Source organism: Xenopus laevis, chromosome 9_10S (assembly GCF_017654675.1).
Source record: "Xenopus laevis strain J_2021 chromosome 9_10S, Xenopus_laevis_v10.1, whole genome shotgun sequence".
In the NCBI taxonomy this organism is placed as follows: Eukaryota; Metazoa; Chordata; class Amphibia; order Anura; family Pipidae; genus Xenopus; species Xenopus laevis.
Window position 1 is genome coordinate 63,417,163 of NC_054388.1, and position 19,598 is coordinate 63,436,760.

The following is a 19,598-nucleotide window of genomic DNA, read 5'->3' on the forward strand; positions in this document are numbered from 1 at the left end:
CACACTACCTACTTTGGAGAGATTTGGTTGTTGAAGGGTATGTAAAGATTTGCTTTAAAAAACAAGGAAAGGATGGGCAACATTATTGATGTTACTGTTGCCATATAGCATTACTATATCACAAACTAGTATTATAGTATTCCCCCACAACTACTATAGGCACCATATCTCCCTATTATATCTGCTGTCCTACAGCCACAGTCCCTTCCCAGAGGCTATTATACCCTTTGCTACTATAGGCACCATCTCTCCCTACCATAGACACCATCTCTTATTATACCTGCTATCCTACTGGCACATTCCCTTCCCAGAGGCTATTATCTCCACTGCTACTTTAGGCACCATCTCTCCCTACTATAGCTGTTATCCCACAGCCACAGCCCCTTCCCAGAGACTATTACCTCGACTGGGTACTATAGGCACTAGTGATATGTGGGCCTGATACCTGTGGGACCCGTGGGTTCGGGCCGACCTCGACTTCCGGGTTTTTCTTTTATAGATGCTGCGACTTCTTTCCCCTGCTATTTTTGGCGGGGCAGGTCAGCGCGGGTCTACAAAAGCAACGCGGAGGTCTGATGTGGGCGTGCGCGGGCCAAGGGAGGGCAGGTGTGGGTTGGGGAAATTCCAATCGGCACATCACTAATAAGCACCATTTTTACCTACTATACCTGCCAGCCCACAGCCACAGTCCCTTCCAAGACACTATTATCTCCACTGCTGCTATAGGCATCATCTCTCCCTACTATACCTGCTATCCCACAGCCACAGTCCCTTCCCAGAGACTATTATCCCACTGTTACTATAGGCACCATCTCTCCATGGGTGTCCGCAGAAAATTTTCCAGGGTGGGGCAAGGAGGCATCTGTGGGCGGGCCTGTGAGTTAGGTGGGTGTGTCACTGCCATCAGGGGGTGGAGCTATTCCACGGCGATCAGCCGATCGCCGGGTCAATCAAGGGAATCCTGCACAGTTTCCCTAATTTGAAAAACCATCCAGGAAGTTTTGACCCTGGCAACCCTTCAAAATACCGGTTGTCTGACAAGTGGCAACCCTAGTTCACACAAAGATGGCAAAGTGGCAAGTTCATGTATAAATACCCCCAGAACTCACAAACAGATGGCACAGGGGCAAGTACATGCATAAATACCCCCAGAACTCACAAACAGATGGCACAGGGGCAAGTACATGCATAAATACCCCCAGAACTCACAAACACTTGGCACAGGGGCAAGTACATGTATAAATACCCCCAGAACTCACAAACAGATGGCACAGGGGCAAGTACATGTATAAATACCCCCAGAACTCACAAACAGATGGCACAGGGGCAAGTACATGTATAAATACCCCCAGAACTCACAAACAGATGGTACAGGGGCAAGTACATACATAAATACCAGCAGAACACACAAACAGATGGCACAGGGGCAAGTAATCCCTACTATACCTGCTATCCCACAGCCACAGTGCCTTCCCAGATACTATTATCCCACTGCTACTATAGACACCATCTCTCCCTACTATACCTGCTATCCCGCAGCCACAGTCCCTTCCCAGAGAATCTAAACCAGGGGTAGGCAAAATGGAGGTCTTTCACAGCAGCACGATTTGTCACTCTCCTCACCTCCCCACTTATCACTGCATGTATGCAAGCAAGATTGCTCCTTACCTTGGGTGTTTTTTTACTTCACCCATCACTTATATTATACTCACTGCTATTACATTTTTTTACTGCACTGCCTGCACAAAAATGAAATTAATTTGTGGTGAATTTTGAAAGTTTTGCTAACTGTTCCTACATTAAACTTCTTTTCTGATGGACCCCAAAGCAGTCACCCTGCTTGGAACCCTATCACTTAAAACTGTAGTAATGGAAGAAGTATGCCATCCAGTTATACAATTTATAGGAGGAATAAAGGATTTGCAGCAATTACAAGGGGTTTATAATTATATAGCTCATAAAGAATAACATCTAAAGATACTGATGGTCATAATTCACCATTGCAGAATGCTGGGAGAAAGCTGAGGTATGCCTGGCATTGAGCCACAGTAATGAGGTGGATAAGAGATAAGGGTGACAGGCATGTAGCAGCTGTACTGAAATAAATGTCACTTTGAGGGCCTGAAGAGTAAGTTGTGCAAGTGAAGAAAAAGCAGTTTTTCGAATGCCCAAAGGAATTCTGATTGGCTATGTATGATACGTATTTGAGAATGTTAGGAAAGTGATCAAAAGGCCAACCCACCCCTTATAGGGAGTTTTTGGTCAAACACAAGTACTATATGTTGTAATACACTATTGTATTAAATATAGAGTAATGGCATCCCTAAAGGTGCTGGCACACGGGCCAAACATTTTGTCACACATGCATTAGCTGGACAAAACACTCTAAAATGCCACAACCTTGCACACATGCACATGTGTTAGGTTATTTTCTTTCACAAGTGCTGAATGCCATAAGTTTGTTTGTGCCCACCCAGCAACGTAACTAGAGGGGGCGGGCCCTGGCGTGGGACGTGCAGCCGGGCCCCCCCCGCCCTCCTTCCGGACGCCCGGAACCGGCGGAATTAGTGGCGCGCGAGCTGCCGGGGGGGGCCTGAGGGGGTGCGGGCCCTGGCCCAATCGCACCCCCTGCTCCCCCGGTAGTTATGCCACTGTGCCCACCCAAACAGCTATTAATTGCCTGAGTGACCATATGCCCAGAATAGCTACATGTGCCAGTGTCCACGTGTATAAGGCTGTTGAATATTCAAATTTGCACAGCAGTGACATGACTTGAACTTTGCATGCCATAGATCTAAGAATTTGTGGTTTTGGCATCCAAGTCATAAAGCACCAGTGCCCTAGATTATTGATATATTTTCCTGTTTATTGTATCATTATCCAGATCATAGGAAAATAGCCAGCACATAAACGGTTAGAGGGCACCCTTTTTGCTATACAAGAGTACCCCACTGATTGTTAAACTTTATATCAAATCAATATTTTTATTAGCTTACTAGGCTTATCTTATCTCTGTTAGATAACACTAGCATATCAGTCTTTGTGTATGCAATAAGGATTTATGCAAACAGCAGCTCTGGAGCTTTGTGCAACGTTCAGATACTTAAAGGAAAACTATACCCCCAAAATGAACACTTAAGCAACAGATAGTTCATATCATATTAAGTGGCATATTAAAGAATCTCACCAAACTGGAATATATATTTAAGTAAATATTGCCCTTTTACATCTCTTGCCTTGAGCCACCATTTTGTGATGGTCTGTGTGCTGCCTCAGAGATCACCTGACCAGAAATACTACAACTCTAACTGCAACAGGAAGAAGTGTTGAAGCAAAAGACACAACTCTGTCTGTTAATTGGCTCATGTGACCTAACATGTATGGTTTGTTTGGTTTGTTTGTGAGTACAGTGAATCCTACGATCCCAGGGGGCGGCCCTTTTTTAAAATGGCAATTTTCTATTTATGATTACCCAATGGCACATACTACTAGAAAAGTGTATTATTATGAAAATGGTTTATATACATGAAGCAGGGTTTTACATATGAGCTGTTTTATGCAATATCTTTTTATAGAGACCTACATTGTTTGGGGGGGTATAGTTTTCCTTTAACTAAGGGCTGTATATCAGGAGTGCCCAACAGGTAGATTGGTATCTACCAGTAGACCTTTAAGGCAGGGGCACACGGGCAAATTCGGGGAGATTTAGTCGCCTGGCAACTAATCGCCTCTTCTGCAGGGCGACAATCTCCCCGAACTACCTTCCCCCTGCCTTCCACCTGCTATAATGAGAAAACGCCAGCGCCAATGCACTCGCATCGCTTTGATTTCCGAAGTCACCCGAAGACGCAGTATCTTATGAAGCTATCGGAAATGATGTCATTGCGTATGTCTGTCTCTGGAAGTGACATCACTGTTTGGATTATCACCTTTTTGCTGTTTAATACCAACTTGAAGGTGGGGGTCAGACGATGATGTTTAGTTGTATAATCACATTTACTTTACAGTGCCAAGCAATATGTTAATAATAATAAAATGATGTTACCGAAGGCCTGAAAACGGGCAGGGTAGAGGAGGATCCATCGGAAGAGCAGGAACTAGCGGCATATAATAGTTGATCGGGCACCAGAAGGGTCAGGGAAGGGAGAGTTGGCAACCTTAGTCACTATGCATGAGTACACACTGTTCTGAAGCTGCTGAATGCTGATTGCAGACTGCAATTGTGCACAAGCTTACTGATGTCACGAAATGTTCACTGCACATGTGCACAAGCTCACCGTGATGTCATTGAATGCTCACTGCTTACTGCCACCTGGCTGGTAAAAATTATGCTTGATGCCAATGTTATCAATAGGGAAAAAAATGCAAAAATACAGGAAGGCCAATATTTATTTCCACAATAGGCATCAGCCCTACTACAGCACATGTGCAATGAATTCAGCAGAGACACTGGAAAACACAGGGGAATGGTTTATGGAGATGGGAGACTGGGGGATCCAAATCAGGTAACTCCCAGTGAGTTGACATGCCTCCATTTTTGAATTTTGGGGGAGAGGGGGGATCATGAGTGAAGCCAGACCCATACAACCCTGTGAAGGCATTTGAGGTGTAGGGGAATTTAGGAAGGATTGTTCCTAATCCTCATATTTTCTGTGTAAACCATTTTATTCCACTACACTTTTATAAACATGCAACTGTCTATAAATCCCTATTTATTTTCATAAAGTGTTACTAAAAGGGGAGAGGCAAATAACGCATTTCCACTTAAAACAAACAGGTGAAACTTTAGGCACCGTCGCCTAGCAACAAGGCAGACATGTCACTCAAAGGTAGGCGGAGTCTTATAGTTGACGCTTATAGCGGTGGCCAATGAGATAAAAATATAGGGGGGAAACACGTAAAAGTCATTCTTTCGGCGAGGTGCGGTCGCGGAAAAATGTCAGCGTTTCTATGACGTTAGTAAAAGGGCGGGTTCTTATGGAGTCGGTTGTCTGAAGACCAATGGGTAGCCGGTAGTTAGGGTCAGCGGGGCGCTGATTGGCCCCTTATACTTCCAGAGATTTGTTGACGCGCTTTCACTCAGTGAGGTATTTGTAGGGGAAGAACCGTAAACGCTGTCACTTTACTGCAGCCATGGCGTACCCTGGATATGGAGGCGTGAGTATGACACGGAGTTGGGGGGTACGCTAGTAGCCTGGTGGAGAGAGCACCTCGATTAGGAATACAATTCCCAGAATTCCGTGGCAAATTGTACATCTGACTGTTCGACCTTTTCTGGGGTATAGCAGTTACTATGAATATATAAGCTGTTGTGGGGCTACATACAACCCTTGGGCCTGATAGGGGCTTCTGGGAGTTGCAGCTGAACAGCAAGTAAAGTGCTCTAGGTTAGAAAATGTGCAATTTTTCCTTATATGATGAAAGTAGTAGAGAGGCTACTTTTTTGCTCCCCTGGGTATCCTGGGCTTTGTAGCAGGGAGTCAGTGTGGCTAATGGCTTTATATCTGTTCCATTACTGGGTATGTAGTGAGGGGTATCCACTGACTCAATCTGTTTGTCCTATTGGGGCCCTGCACTAGGGGAAATGAGTGAATCGGGTGCTGCAGAAACAAAGACAATAGATTTGCTGGTGTTTGCGGTTGCTATACTTCTATAGCAGGGGTCCTTTTTTACCCATGAGCCACGTTCAATTGTAAAAAGATTTAGGGAGCAACACAAGCATGAAAAAGTTCCTGGGGGGGGGGCAACTAAGAGCTGTGATTAGTTATTTGGTAGCCCCTGTGTACAATGGCCGTCTAAAAGAGGCTCTTTTTGGCAGTACACTTGGGGGCACATTTACTTGGCTCGAGTGAAGGATTAGAAGGAAAAAAACTTCGAATTTCTTTTATGGCTACTTCGACCATCGAATTGGCTCTTTCGACTACGTCTCGAACGATTCAAACAAAAAATCTTTTGACTATTCGACCATTTGATAGTCGAAGTACTGTCTCTTTAAATATAAAACTTCGACCACCTACTTCGCCACCTAAAACCTACCGAGCACCAATGTTAGCCTATGAGGAAGGTCCCCATAAGCATTTTTTGAGATATTCGACCAATAGTAAATGTGCCCCTTAGTTTTTAAGCAACCAAAACTTACCTCTAAGCCAGGAATTCAAAATAAGCACCTGCTTTGCGGCCACTGGGAGCAACATCCAAAGGGTTGGTGAGTAACATGTTGCTCACGAGCCACTGGTTGGGGACCACTGTTCTATAGTCTGGTGATTAGTTGGGGCAAAATAAGTATTTGCACTAGCCTGGCCCTGCTTGGGTTTAGCTTTTCCTTTGCATACTCACTGTTGTATAAATTTATGCTAGTTGGATATTTCTGCTCTTATACACCCCCAATGATTCTGATCTGATTTTTACTCTGCTGCTCCTCTTTAAAGGAGAACAAAACCTCAAAATGAATATGGCTAAAAATGCCATATTTTATATACTGAACGTATTGCACCAGCCTAAAGTTTCAGCTTCTGAATAGTAGCAATGATCCAGGACTTCCAGCTTGTCACAGGGGGTCACCATCTTGGAAAGTGTCTGCGACACTCACATGCTCAGTGGGCTCTGAGCAGCTAAGCTCAGGGGTTGTTGCAAATGATCAAATTATCAAATTTCTGATGCTATTTGCACCAGTTTCTGTGCTGCCATGTAGTAATTATCTGTATTAATGACTAATCAGCCTTATTATGAGACATTTATATTCTATGTGTACAGTATATTGTGAGTGGGTCCCTAAGCTCAGTAAGTAAGCAGTACAGAGCATGTGCAGTGAATCAGCCGAAAAGAAAATGGGAGAACTACTGGGGCATCTTTGGAGACACAGATCTTTACTGTCAAAGGGCTGTGGTTGCCTTCGGCTGGTATAGAAAACAAATTTATAATGTACAACATTTCTAGCCTACTTCTTTAGTTTCTTTCCTTTTCCTTTAAAAAAGAAAAAAAAAAAGTACACTGGCCCAAGCTAGTCTTCTTCAAGGTGGACAGCCCTTTCGAGGCATCCCCTAAAAACTTAATCAGACTCTCAGACTTGGAGCTTGCACTATACAGAGGGTTTCTGTATTGTGCATGAGCTAAGTGAACAGGTGCTGGGGGGAAGATGAGGGTGGCGCACGTCCCTAGACTGAGTAGTTGCTGGTGGGTAGTTACCGGCTAACTGCTTTCTTCTCTCATTATAATCTATGTCTTATCTATCAATTAGAAAAAGTGTGGGCATTGCCCATGTAAATTTATAGATGCACTCAGTAGGTAATGTGATTGGCTCTCCCTGTAGCCTGACTGCTTTCCTGAAACTTGCACATTTAGCAACTCGTGGTTCTCCCATTTGCACCTGCACTTGGCCAACCGGTATCCATCAGGGAGCTGGAGATGCCACACTGTTTCCTCTTAAATCTGTTGAAAAGGTGAAGTTGCAGTAAGAGGAAGTGGTGCTTATACTTACAGGATACCCTGGCATGGTTCTTCTTTTAGACACACACAATGGAATGCTGCCACTTTGCAACCTCTATCCTGTCTGTGGCAGTTATGTTCTTAGTGTAATTCCACAAATCATGGTGCTGGTTTAACACTTGTTTATCCCCCATCTATGCAAACATTTTCTTGTTCTTTTAATTGACTCTAGTGTGTGAATGTGATGGGGATTTTAGATTGTAAACTTTGCTGGGACAGGGACTGTTGTCAATTATCAACAATGTCTGTAAAAGAAAGCATAATAATCACTCATCATCAGTTTTGTGACGTATCTAACTGGATATCTACTGGTTTAATAGGGACTCATTGGTGTTGATGGTAGTGTTCTATATTGCTTTAATGTATCTGTGGTGGGAGGGACTAATATGACATTGCTCTAGTCATTTGATTACATTTTGTTTCCATCTACTGAGTTAAAATAAGAACTTAAGTGAAATGTCCCTTGCACTGGCCTCGCTACCAAACCTCCACAACAACAAAAAAAAACAGGATGGTGGTTCCAGTCCTTTAAAATGTAGGGTTGGCAGCTGCTATGACTGCCCGCTTGTCTTCCAATCCTATTCGGCCTGGCTGCTCAATCACCATCGGAGACCAAAGAACTGAAGGACAATTGGCCTGTCATGGCAGTTGCCAACCAACTGCATAACTCTGAATTTTCAAGATAGTTGTGGAGAGCACGACCATCCAGAGGGGGTTCCTTGCTGCGGATGGGGACCTTTTATTAAAATGTTACTTTAGTTCTCATTTAAAATAATTGCTCCTCTTTGTGTTTTTATGGCATTTACCTTTATTATGCTGTTTATGTCTTCTGGTCACATGATTGAGCCACTGTCACTAAAACAGCCATGCGTTACTAGTTATCTTTAGGCAATTACTCAAACAGTAAACCAATGCAAAATGAAAGGCTGTACACTTTATATGTTTTCTTGAACTGTGGAATACAAATATCCCATGTGCGATTGCATTGCTTACAAGCCTCTCTTATGTTTTTCAGTTTGGAAACATGAATCCTCACATGCAGATGATGGGACAGACCATGGCTCCACCGAATCTGCAAGGTGGATACTTTGGGCAGCCCCAGTATCCTGAAGGAGATCCCTTGTGGGCATATTTCCGAGCTGTGGCTGGACAGGTACCTTATATTCTGTTTTCTATTGGCAACACTCAGTGCATCTTCCCTAAGCTTTCTGTTTAACAACTTAAAATAAAATCCACCACTGTATAACAATGAAACCTATTTGTATCTATTTATATATTGCATTTTGTGATTATTTAGATAATGTTGGTGGGTATATCCCCCATTAAATTGAGTGTGTTTAGTGTTGGTGTTAGGCCTAATGCCATATTGATTTGACTCAGGTATGTGTGCATTAATATTTTAAAGGGTGGTTTACCTCTAAGTTAACCTATTGCACGTTATAGAATGGTCTGTTCTTTGCAACTATTTAGATGGTCTTAGTTTTTTTTTTTTTTATTTAGTTTGTATGATTTTACTTCCTCCTAGCTTTTAAATGAGGTAACTGACCCTGGTGTTCAAGCATCTATTGCTCTGAGGCTACAATGTTGTTGTTATCGTTGCTTTTTATTTTTTCCTGTTCAGAACCTCTTTTATTCATCCTCTGGTCTCTTAATCAAGCACTGCCTGGTTGCTAGGGTAAATTTCACCCCAGCAACCAGATGGCTGCTGAAATTCCAACAAAAGGCAAATAAATCAAATGTTAGGTGTGAGCTAAAGCTTCTTTGATCCTGAAGATGGAGGACCCCTAAGACATGCTGCATATGCATCTAAACCATGCACACTGGATGTAAAGCTATGTCAAGGCCTTATTTCTTTACTCTCTTTCATAAATACAGCGACCCTGGGTGCATTAAAATGCAGAATAATGCTCCAATGAGAATCTGATCTATGTAAGTTAGGCTCCGTGTTCTTTGTTCCTGTAACTGGAGTTGGAAACTTTTAAGCAGTTTTCCAGCATTCTACAAGTCTGTTCTTTATCCCTATGTCTAATTCCAGTGTGATATTATGAAGGCAAATAGGACTGTATGTAATAGCAAGATGCCTGACATAGTGCTTGTTTTTAGCATTGTCATTGGTGAATTCTCTTGCATCTGTAATTAAAGTTTTTTGTTAGAATTCTCGGTGAATTGTTTTCCATGTGTAATTTAGTTTTTCAATTCCTATAGAGAACTAGGAGTGTAGTGGAACAGCTTTATGGTTGGGTTTAGTGTCCCTTTTAGTTTAACACTACATGCAGAATGGTTAGAAGTCCATGCAGAATGGTTAGAAGTCCATGCAGAATGGTTAGAAGTCCATGCAGAATGGTTAGAAGTCCATGCAGAATGGTTAGAAGTCCATGCAGAATGGTTAGAAGTCCATGCAGAATGGTTAGAAGTCCATGCAGAATGGTTAGAAGTCCATGGAGAATGGTTAGAAGTGTCAATTTACACCTCTGGGAGCAGCTTTGTAGCAAAGTGAAAAAGTTAGCATGTCAGTTGAGATTGAAAAAGAGACACACTACTTGTCCTCATTCTTCATACATATCTACTAGTAACAAAGGATACTAAAGTTCATTTTTTTATTATTATTATTGTATATAGTGGCATACTGATGTTGCTTATCGACAAGCCATTAGTCTTGAAACATTGTGTAATATTCTGAAACTATAGGAGGAAATTGTGATTATTACACAAATGCAGTTTTCTTAATTCTGAAGTATGTAAACCACTTTTTTGTAGTACATCCTCTGATTAACACAGAGGGAAGCAAATTATCTAGGTGTCATTGATATAAAAAAAAAATGTAATGCCACGTCACCAGTGCAATGAAATCTTTAACCGCCATTTAGTACTATATAGAAATGAATAAACCTTCTAGCTGAGTAATGATCCTTCTGTGCTTGTTCAGTATCTATGCTTGAGTGTATGCTTATTAAATCAACTGTTATTCTGCAGGATGGTGAAATAGATGCTGAAGAACTACAGAGATGCTTAACACAGGCTGGAATCCATGGCTCCTATGCTCGTAAGTTTGAAAAAAATACCTGTGTTCCCTATGAACTATATTAATCATACAAATTTTACTTTGGGGAACTTAAATACATACCTGCAACAGAATCATTCTTTAAAAATAATTGAAGATGTTTAAATGAAAAGGACATTTTCGTATTGGAGGCAATGCATTTGATCTTTCTGAATCATGCCACGCTTGGGGGGGGGGGGTCGAGAGACCATCTGATAGTCTGATGAATTACTGATGTTTACAATATTTCTAACCTTGTGGATTTATTGAAAAAAACTGAAGCTTTAGTATTCTACATTTTAGTCCTACACAGAGACTTTTTACTTCTTTCCTGTCCACTGCCTCTGCTGGCCATATATACTGCACACTACTAAGTGCAGTATATCTTTTGTAGTCCAGCTGAAAGCTTATTTCATTTTGCTGCTTGCATGCCAGTCGTTACATTACGCTTTTATAAATCTGCATCTACCTTCTGTTGTTTATATAATTGGAATATATATATTAGAATGCAGAAAGTGTTGTGTTTTTCTAAGATCAGTGGCTACTGTGGTTCTCCAGCTGTTGCTGAACTGTAACTTCCTTCATTTGAGGGTGCTGGAAATTTTAGTGTTAGAGCAGATAGATATGTCATTGGTAGTGGTACCCGAAACAAAGAGCAATATATTTATTCATAGTTATCTTTTCATGTGAATGATGTATAATCTCTACAAAGAATTACAGAGTGTGTCGGCATGTAAATATGGGATAATAATATATATTTTTTCCCCCTACTGTAGCTTTCAGCTTGGAGACGTGCCGAATTATGCTTGCCATGTTAGATGTATCCTTTTATGAAGCTGATCTGCAGTGTGTGCCACTCCATTTGTTTTTGTGTTCCTATGAATACTGGTTAAAGGGAACTATTGCTAAAATGAAAATGTAATATAAGCTTCATCATTCTGAAATAAGAAACGTTCTAAATACAATCAATTAAATATTCTGCGTTGTTTCTAAAATAATCAAGTTTATCTTCACTATCCCCTCGCTCATTATCTGTTTCTCTTGATTCTGTCTTGATGGACGAATTGGGAGTCAGATATTCATTGACAGTTAGATCCAATATATCTTATAGGGGGCTCCTTTTGCCTAGAAGATGTATTAGAGCTCACTCTATTAAAATCACCAGACATCATGTCGCTCTACATGCAGAATTTGAGCAAAAGGCAATTATTTTTTAAGATTTTGTTTGTACTGGAATTTGCGTGAGCTCTAAATGTCTGCTAGGAAAGGGAGCCCCCCTATATGATATATTCAATCTAAATGTCAATGAATATCTGACACCCAACTGCTGCTTAAAGTCTGAATCTGAAAGTACTCCATCTAAAACATGTTGAATGAATGTAAAATGGCAGCTGTCCCTTTAACCATTTGAAGATGTTTTAAACCTTCACGAATTTTGGGTGTTTGACACTGGTTTTCACTCCAAAACTCAAACTTTTCAAGTTGCAATTTGATATACTGTAATTGTATGATTTGAATTTAAAATGATTTTTTGAGTTTTTTTGACCAGAAATATTGGTAAATAAGCCAAATCTGCAGATGGGATTTAGGTCAAGTTTGTTTCTGGTAAAATATTATTAAAAAATTAGTTTTAGTAAATAACCCCCCTTATCTCGTCCAGCACAAATGCTAAAAGGACCAAAGTTCCCTTCCCACCGGCAGTAATTTAAATGCTAATGTGAAAACACCTTTCCATAAACACAGTAGTTCCTTCTGTTTTATCTCTAGATCAGATTCATTCATTTTATAGCGGAAGTCTTCCCTATGGTACTGTTGTTTATTTTAAAAGGAGTGATAAGATTCTGGGTTGATTCTATTGTTGTCTGCAGCCTTTGCACAATAAAAAAAATATTTAAAATATTAAGGGCAGCGGCACACGTGGAGATTGGAGGAGATTTAGTCGCCCAGCGACAAATCGCCTCTCCATTGAGTGACTAATCTCCCCCAACTGCCTTCCAGTCGCCTAAAATCTAAATTGTTTGCAGAATGGGTTCATTTTCCGAAGTTGCCTCACGAGGAATCTTTGGGCAACTTTGGAAAACGAATTGCTCAGAGTACCATCCCGTCGGCAATTTATATTTTAGCCGGTGGGAAGGCAGTTCAGGGAGATTAGTCGCCCGATAAAGAGGTGATTTGTCGCCGGGCGACTAATCTCCCCGAATCTCCACGTGTTTCTCTGCCCTGAAGCATTGGTTTTGCCCTGCTGATAACTGTACCCCTCACGTAAAAGCAGAATACAAACCATTGCTTCATATTAGTATTTCTATTGTGTTTCTTGACTACAGAGGAACATATTTATTGGTAAATTTAATAGTAATAAAGATTTCCTTAGTAGTGCCCATAGAAAAGTGGCACAGGCAATGGTCTTTTGTGATTTTACAACACAAACATCAGACAATGTGTTTTTTAAAATATTCTTTAATCAGCCTGAAACAGAGGGATCATACTGGCAAGATGGGATTCAATGAGTTCAAAGAACTGTGGGGGGCCTTGAATGCCTGGAAGCAAAATTTCTGTACATTTGATCAGGACAGAAGTGGAACAGTGGAGCCGCATGAGTTAAATCAAGCTATCTTCGCAATGGGTAAGTAGATTGGTGGGCTTGTGTACACACATTCAGAGATAAGTTGCAACCTCTTTGTATTGGCATTAAAGTAAGTGATTATCAATTCCACATTAATATGTTGGGTAGATATCGTACAAGGGGGGTATACTCTGTTTGACTGCCTGTAATCATGCTGATGGCCCGGACAGAAAGAAGAGCGAGTAGTGTAGAAGAGCTGTGGCTCCTTCCATTCAGCAGCTGACATGGCACATTGGCAGATTAATTTTTAAAACCTTTCAAATCGATTAACTAACCAGTATCCATGGTACATACAGTAGATATTGGTTGGGATCATCTACCCACCATACACATACCAAAATTTGACTAAAAGGAATTATTTAATAAAAGATTGTTTGCCCAGAAGCAGTAACCCTTAGCAACCAATCACCAGGAAGCATTTACTGGTCACCTGTTAAAAGGCACTACATTTGCAATAAGCAGCTTGCTTTTAATCACATATGGGGTAAATGTCATATGTGGCTTATTTTAAAAGCAATTTGATGCCATTTTGGTTTTGTTGCAATACAGAGAACTTTGTAATGGCACATAAACTTAGCAGACCATAAATTCTAACCAAAACTTGAAATTGAAGTTTAAGCTTACTTTTTTTTTTTTTTTTTTTTTTTTTTTTTGCAGGTTACAGGTTATCTCCTCCAACATTGAACTCTATTGTAAAACGTTACAGCAAAGATGGCCGAATTTTTTTTGATGACTATGTAGCTTGCTGTGTGAAGCTGCGTGCATTAACAGGTATGTTTTCTCCTTAGTATGCAATTTGTGGGCATTTAAGTTAAGTTAGTGATTTATGACTTAGAAATTCAGCACAATTTATTTTTAACCTTTTAAAGGAGAAGGAAAGGCATGTTATACTTGTGGGTGCCAAAAGACAACATTGTATTTACTTACCTGAATCCTATCAGCCTATCAGCAGAAAACTGCACTGGCCCGGGGTTATTCCAGTGAGCACCACAAAGCGATTCTGTTCCTTCTTTTTCTTCTCGCAACTGGGCATGCTCAGAAGAGTGAAAAGCAGAATTTTAACTAAAAAGCCGGCTATTTCGTTCTACTGCGCATGTGTCTGCCCTGGAAATTTGAAGAGCAAAGAAGCGGGAAGACTATCGCTCCATGGTGCTCGCTGGAAGAACCCTTGGTCAGTGCAGTTTTCTACTGATAAGAGCACCGGCCCCGGGGTGTCAGGTAAGTAAATATATTCACTTGGGGGTAACTAACTTTTGGCACCTTTCTCCTTTATTTACCACATGAGATGCATTAAAACAGGTCTTTTGGCACATAAGTGTGATTGTTAACTTTGTGAGCTTATGTGATCACTAACATTAAATGGTAAGTTAACCTTTAAAATTCAGATTTATGGTCTGTGACTATCAAAGAAGATACAGTTGTACTGATAAGTTTACATACCCTGGCAGAATATATGATTTCTTAACCATTGATAACACAAAAACTTTTCTTTCACTCATGGTTAGTGGTTGGCTGAAGCCATTTATTGTCAAACAACTGTGTTTACTCTTTTTAAATCATAATCGCTACCCAAACGACCCTGATCAAAAGTTTACATACCCCAGTTCTTAATACCGTGTATTGCCCCTTTAACATCAATGACCACTTGAAGTATTTTTGTGGTAGTTGTGGGTGAGACTCTTTATCTTCTAAGACTGTAAAGCTGCCCATTCTTCCTGGCAAAAAGCCTCCAGTTTCTGATCAAAAGTTTACATACCCTGGTGATTTGGCCTGATAACATGCATACAACTTGACACATGCCCACAACTTGACAAAAAAGGGTTAGAATGGCTGCTAAAGGTAATCCTCTTCACCTGTGATCTGTTTGCTTGTAATTAGCGGGTTTGCATAAAAGGTCAATGACTTTCTGGACTCCTGACAGCCCCTTGCATCTTTCATCCAGTGCTGCACTGATGTTTATTTGGATTCTAAGTCATGGAGAAAGCAAAAGAATTGTCAAAGGATCTGCGGGAAAAGGTAATTGAACTCTATAAAACAGGAAAGGGATATAAGAAAATATCAAAGGAATTGAGTGCCAATCAGCAGTGTTCAAACTCTAATTAAGAAGTGGAAAATTAGGGGTTCTCTTGAAACCAAACCAAGGTCATGTAGACCAACTAAAATTTCAGCCACAACTGCCAGAAAAATTGTTCGGGATGCAAGGAAAACCCCACAAATAACTTCAGGTGAAATACAAAAAATACTGGAGGAAATTTTGCACTCATCAGCCCGGAAGCTGCAAATGGGACGTACTTGGACATTCCAACATGACAATGACCCAAAACCAGGCCCGGACTGGCTATCTGTGTGTTCTAAGCCAATTTGAAGAAACCGCACACCTCACAAAACCCCAAGCAGCGTGTCCTGGTGCTCGGTGGTAGGGGAATCTGCAACCTCCCAACCAAGGTATGTAGAAGGATCACCGGCACACAGGAATTTAGTTAGCAGGGCAAGCCCTTGCAATTTTATTAATGCAGTGCAACGTTTGAGCAAAGACTTCTGACCTCAATATCATTGAGCCACTCTGGGGAGACCTCAAACGTGCAGTTCATGCAAGACAGCCCAAGAATTTACGGGAACTGGAGGCTTTTTGCCAGGAAGAATGGGCAGCTTTACCGTCTGAGAAGATAATGAGCCTCATCCACAACTACCACAAAAGACTTCAAGCTGTCATTGATGTTACTGGGGGTAATATACGGTATTAAGAACTGGGGTATGTAAACTTCTGATCAGGGTCATTTGGGTCATTAGTGATTATGATTTAAAAAGAGTAAACACAGTTGTTTGACAATAAATGGCTTCAGCCAACCACTAACCATGAGTGAAAGAAAAGTTTTTGTGTTATCATTCATATTCTCTGAAAAATGGTTAAGAAATCATAAATTCTGCCAGGGTATGTAAACTTATGAGCACAACTGTACTGTCTGTGATTTATTTTCTTTTCTTTTTTTTATCGTTGTCTTTCCATTTCATTTCCCCAAAATTTAAGTTTAAAGGGAAACTCCACAAAAACATAATTACATTTTTTTGAAAAGTTAACATAATTCCAAACATCTTTGCAATATACATAAATTAAAAATATGCAGACTTTTCATGATTTTTAATGTTTTCTGACAGTTCCCTAAGCCTAGCCCCCTACTCTCCTGCTGATCTCTCTGACTACTTTGCTGAGTTGGCTGACTACTGTTACTTTGTATCAGCAGCCATCTGTCCTCAGCCTGCATCCTCCAAACCCCACAATTCCCTGCACATGCGATTTCAATAAGGAAAGGAACATCACAGTGCAATGCATTGTGGGTGATGTAGTTCCTGCATGCTGTCTGTAAGCTGTGGAGAAGTTGTTACAATTTATAACATCAGTGTTTAGTCCCTCCTTCCCTGCCAGGATTTCAAATGATGTAGAAAGAGAAGATCTGTTAACCAGCTGGATTGCAGCATAGAAAATGTCATTTATTCATACTTTTTGAAGAAATATGTAACTGTGATATTCGGGATTTCTGTGTTATGTGGGCCTCTGTATCAAATTTTGGTGTAGAAGCTGCTAGAGTTCCCCGTTACAGTTTAATGTTCTTGTCTAGTGTTTCAGTCTGGCAGTTTAGTAATCCAGGAACATTCTGAACTGTTACAACTTGCTACATTTAGTTGATACATTTTTCACCAGTATGTGAAATATTGGAAACTATTGTATCAATTCTAACAGCCGCTTTTAATGAAACTCAGGGATTCTGCTGAGCAGGGACAAAGATAACAACTGTATCAACTAAATGTATCATTTAGTAGAAAAAGAAAATGTATCAATTTAGATCAGTTAAAGAGTCAGCGACCCCCCCCCCCACAGCTGCATTAGAAGGTGAAAAATGAAACTTTACACTTCAATATTAGAAAAACAGTCACGAATAGGAAATAGAAAGTAATTGGAAAAAGTCTTTATTTCTGGAGAATAATCTGAGACCAACTGAACTAAAAGTGATTGAATGGGAACAACCCCTTTACCTGCCCTCCTGATACATATGTGGCTGAAAATTTGCCAGATACCTGTATCTCGAACAGGCTCGAAAATTCCATCTGTCAGGAACCGCATTGGTGGGTTGAAATGGGCCTCTCTCAGTGGGCTGCATAGGTGCCCGTTATAATCGGTTATTTGCTCGATATTACATATGAGCGGAGTTGTATGGCCAACTTTATTCTCCATGGTAAGAAAACAGTACATTTTATTTTTATAATTAAGTGGCATTGTGTGTTTTTTCAGTCATGTTCTTATGTATCATTACAGATGTGTTTAGGAGGAGAGACGGCATGCAGCAAGGATATGTGCATTTTATATATGATGATGTAAGTATCTTGGTTCTCATCATTTTGTAGGCATTCATGTATACAGGAAAAGTGGAAAGAAAAGACAAATGGTACACTAGTCCTCACTGTGAGCAGCTGCTGTATTTACTTGGGCAACCCATGTGCTGGTCTCAGTCTTTATTACCAGCCTGTATCTCGGCTGTCTGTAATATAGAGTGGGTAGATTTACAGTTAGTGTATGCCTCCCTCTATGGAGACACAACCATCAGAGAGTATGCTCTTCTTTACCACCGTCAGCAGAAGTTATTTATTTAGGAGCCTAAAGTGTCCATGAGGAACTCTTGCTGTGCAAAACACTTACTGTAATGGCTGTCTGTGTGAGGATAAAGTGTGCAGAAATCCTTGGTACATGTTGCTTTTAATCTATTAATCTTCTATGTTGTGCAGTTTTTGCAGTGCATCATGACAATCTGAATCCTGTCCAGGCAAATCGTGAAGAATGGCATTATAACCCAACATGAAGGAACTGAGCATCATAGCTGTGAATTTGGGCCATCATCTTTCATTTTGTAAAGCATCTGCAGGTGCATAATATTAGACTCTGGATATCCCTCACATACACACACACACGCACTGCTATTGTGTATTGTTTGAAAAACAGCAGCCAACTCTTAACATAGAAAATTGTCGTTTAACCCTTTGCCAGTTCTCTGATACATACAGTTAAAGGATCGATTCTATTGAAGGCCAGAAAGCTCCACAATGCAGCAGCCACTTGTCCTTAATGTATATTGCTTTGCTTCTCTAATAATAAGTGTGTCGTTGATGTGATGCTAATTATGTGAACATAAATCAATGTTGGTGAAAAATTGTTCTTTAATGTTTTTGTAGTAGCTTTAAGGCACAGTGCTCCCATTATCGGAACTATTATTATGGCTAATAAATCCCTTACATTGACCAATTTGCAGTCAGGCAGCCCTAGCTAACGGAAAGCAACAATTTCAGTTTATACATGATTTTGTTCAATTTGGCTTAAATCTTTGGCCGAATCTCCAGTTGAGGATTCTGTTTTTTTTTACATACCTATTTATTTTGCTTCATTGTGAGAAATTGATGTCCGTTATCAGCTTGGTGTTCTAAACCTATTGCGTTTAGTAGAACCTGCTGTTTAATCACGTTGTGCTTTTTCACAATTCTAGAAATATGGTAGTGAATACATGTATGTGCATATTCTACTCTGAAAAACTAAGTGCTTGTGAGTTTAACAGCACATTCAGGTCATTTAATATTAAAGGGACAACACTGTTTTAAAATGAGTGCTGTTCCCAGGGCCTTAATTCCTTGCCACTATTTTCAGGGCTAGGGCAGCCTTGGCTTCTAAGCCCCAGCTTGGGTAGGATAAGGTAGAATCCACTTTATTTGGTGGGGTTGCCAAAGAGCTGATTTTATGCAGTCTGGCCAAAAATATCCAGGGCCCCTGGGAAAAACCTAATGGGGTCCTAAAAATACAAGTCTGGAGAGGACTGCATTCATTTGCAACAGGCAGGTTTTTTTTTAGCCAGCTGGGAAGGCCCCATACATGGGCTGTATTGGCAGCTTTTATCTGCCATTGTGTGGCCACCTTAAGGCTAGGTATCTGGGCTTCTGTAGCTTAGAAAGTACAGTGATTGGAATAAAGGTATCATTTTACAATAAGTCAATTTTAGAATTGTATTGGTATGGCTTTAAGACACAGGGATACACTTTGCAGTCGGGTGTTGCTCACCATATAATCACTTTGAATTGGTGGGGTTAGTAGAACGTCTCCTGTGTTGAGGCAGTATCATTTTTCAATAGGTCAGAAGTGAACCGAGAAATTGTTCCACCGTTTACCTTTAGAACCGAAAATGTTTCCCAGTCTCTGCTACACAAACAAAACCTTCTGGGAATGTTAAGGCTTCATCATGATTCATTATCGTTCTTGTACTTGATGTATTTTGCCATACAGTTTTTTTTTTTGTTTTTTTAAATAAAGTATTTCTACAGTTAACTGATTGGCACCATTGTTATAATGTCTTCTTTCTGCAACAAACACAAATAATATTGCAAATACTGAATAAATTCTTCTACATTCAGTTA

At 40.5% G+C, this 19,598-nt stretch overlaps 1 protein-coding gene across 2 annotated transcripts; it reads left to right on the forward strand.

Annotated features, from left to right (window-relative positions):
* Positions 1-5,087: 5,087 nt before the first annotated feature.
* gca.S (grancalcin S homeolog) lies at positions 5,088-19,598 on the forward strand. Of its 2 annotated transcripts, none has more exon segments than NM_001090024.1 (8): positions 5,088-5,157; positions 8,501-8,638; positions 10,459-10,528; positions 11,302-11,345; positions 13,001-13,148; positions 13,806-13,919; positions 17,461-17,519; positions 17,928-19,594. In NM_001090024.1, coding segments are annotated over 8 exon segments (624 nt in total). In that variant the 5' UTR covers positions 5,088-5,133; the 3' UTR covers positions 17,955-19,594.

Excerpts from the sequence above, each read along its gene's own strand:
- gca.S (XM_018237381.2), top strand. The coding sequence starts at position 8,510 with ATGAATCCTCACATGCAGATGATGGGACAGACCATGGCTCCACCGAAT. Across the intron at positions 8,639-10,458 it reads TCCGAGCTGTGGCTGGACAG|GATGGTGAAATAGATGCTGA; the intron begins GTACCTTATATT and ends GTTATTCTGCAG. Across the intron at positions 13,920-17,460 it reads GAAGCTGCGTGCATTAACAG|ATGTGTTTAGGAGGAGAGAC; the intron begins GTATGTTTTCTC and ends GTATCATTACAG.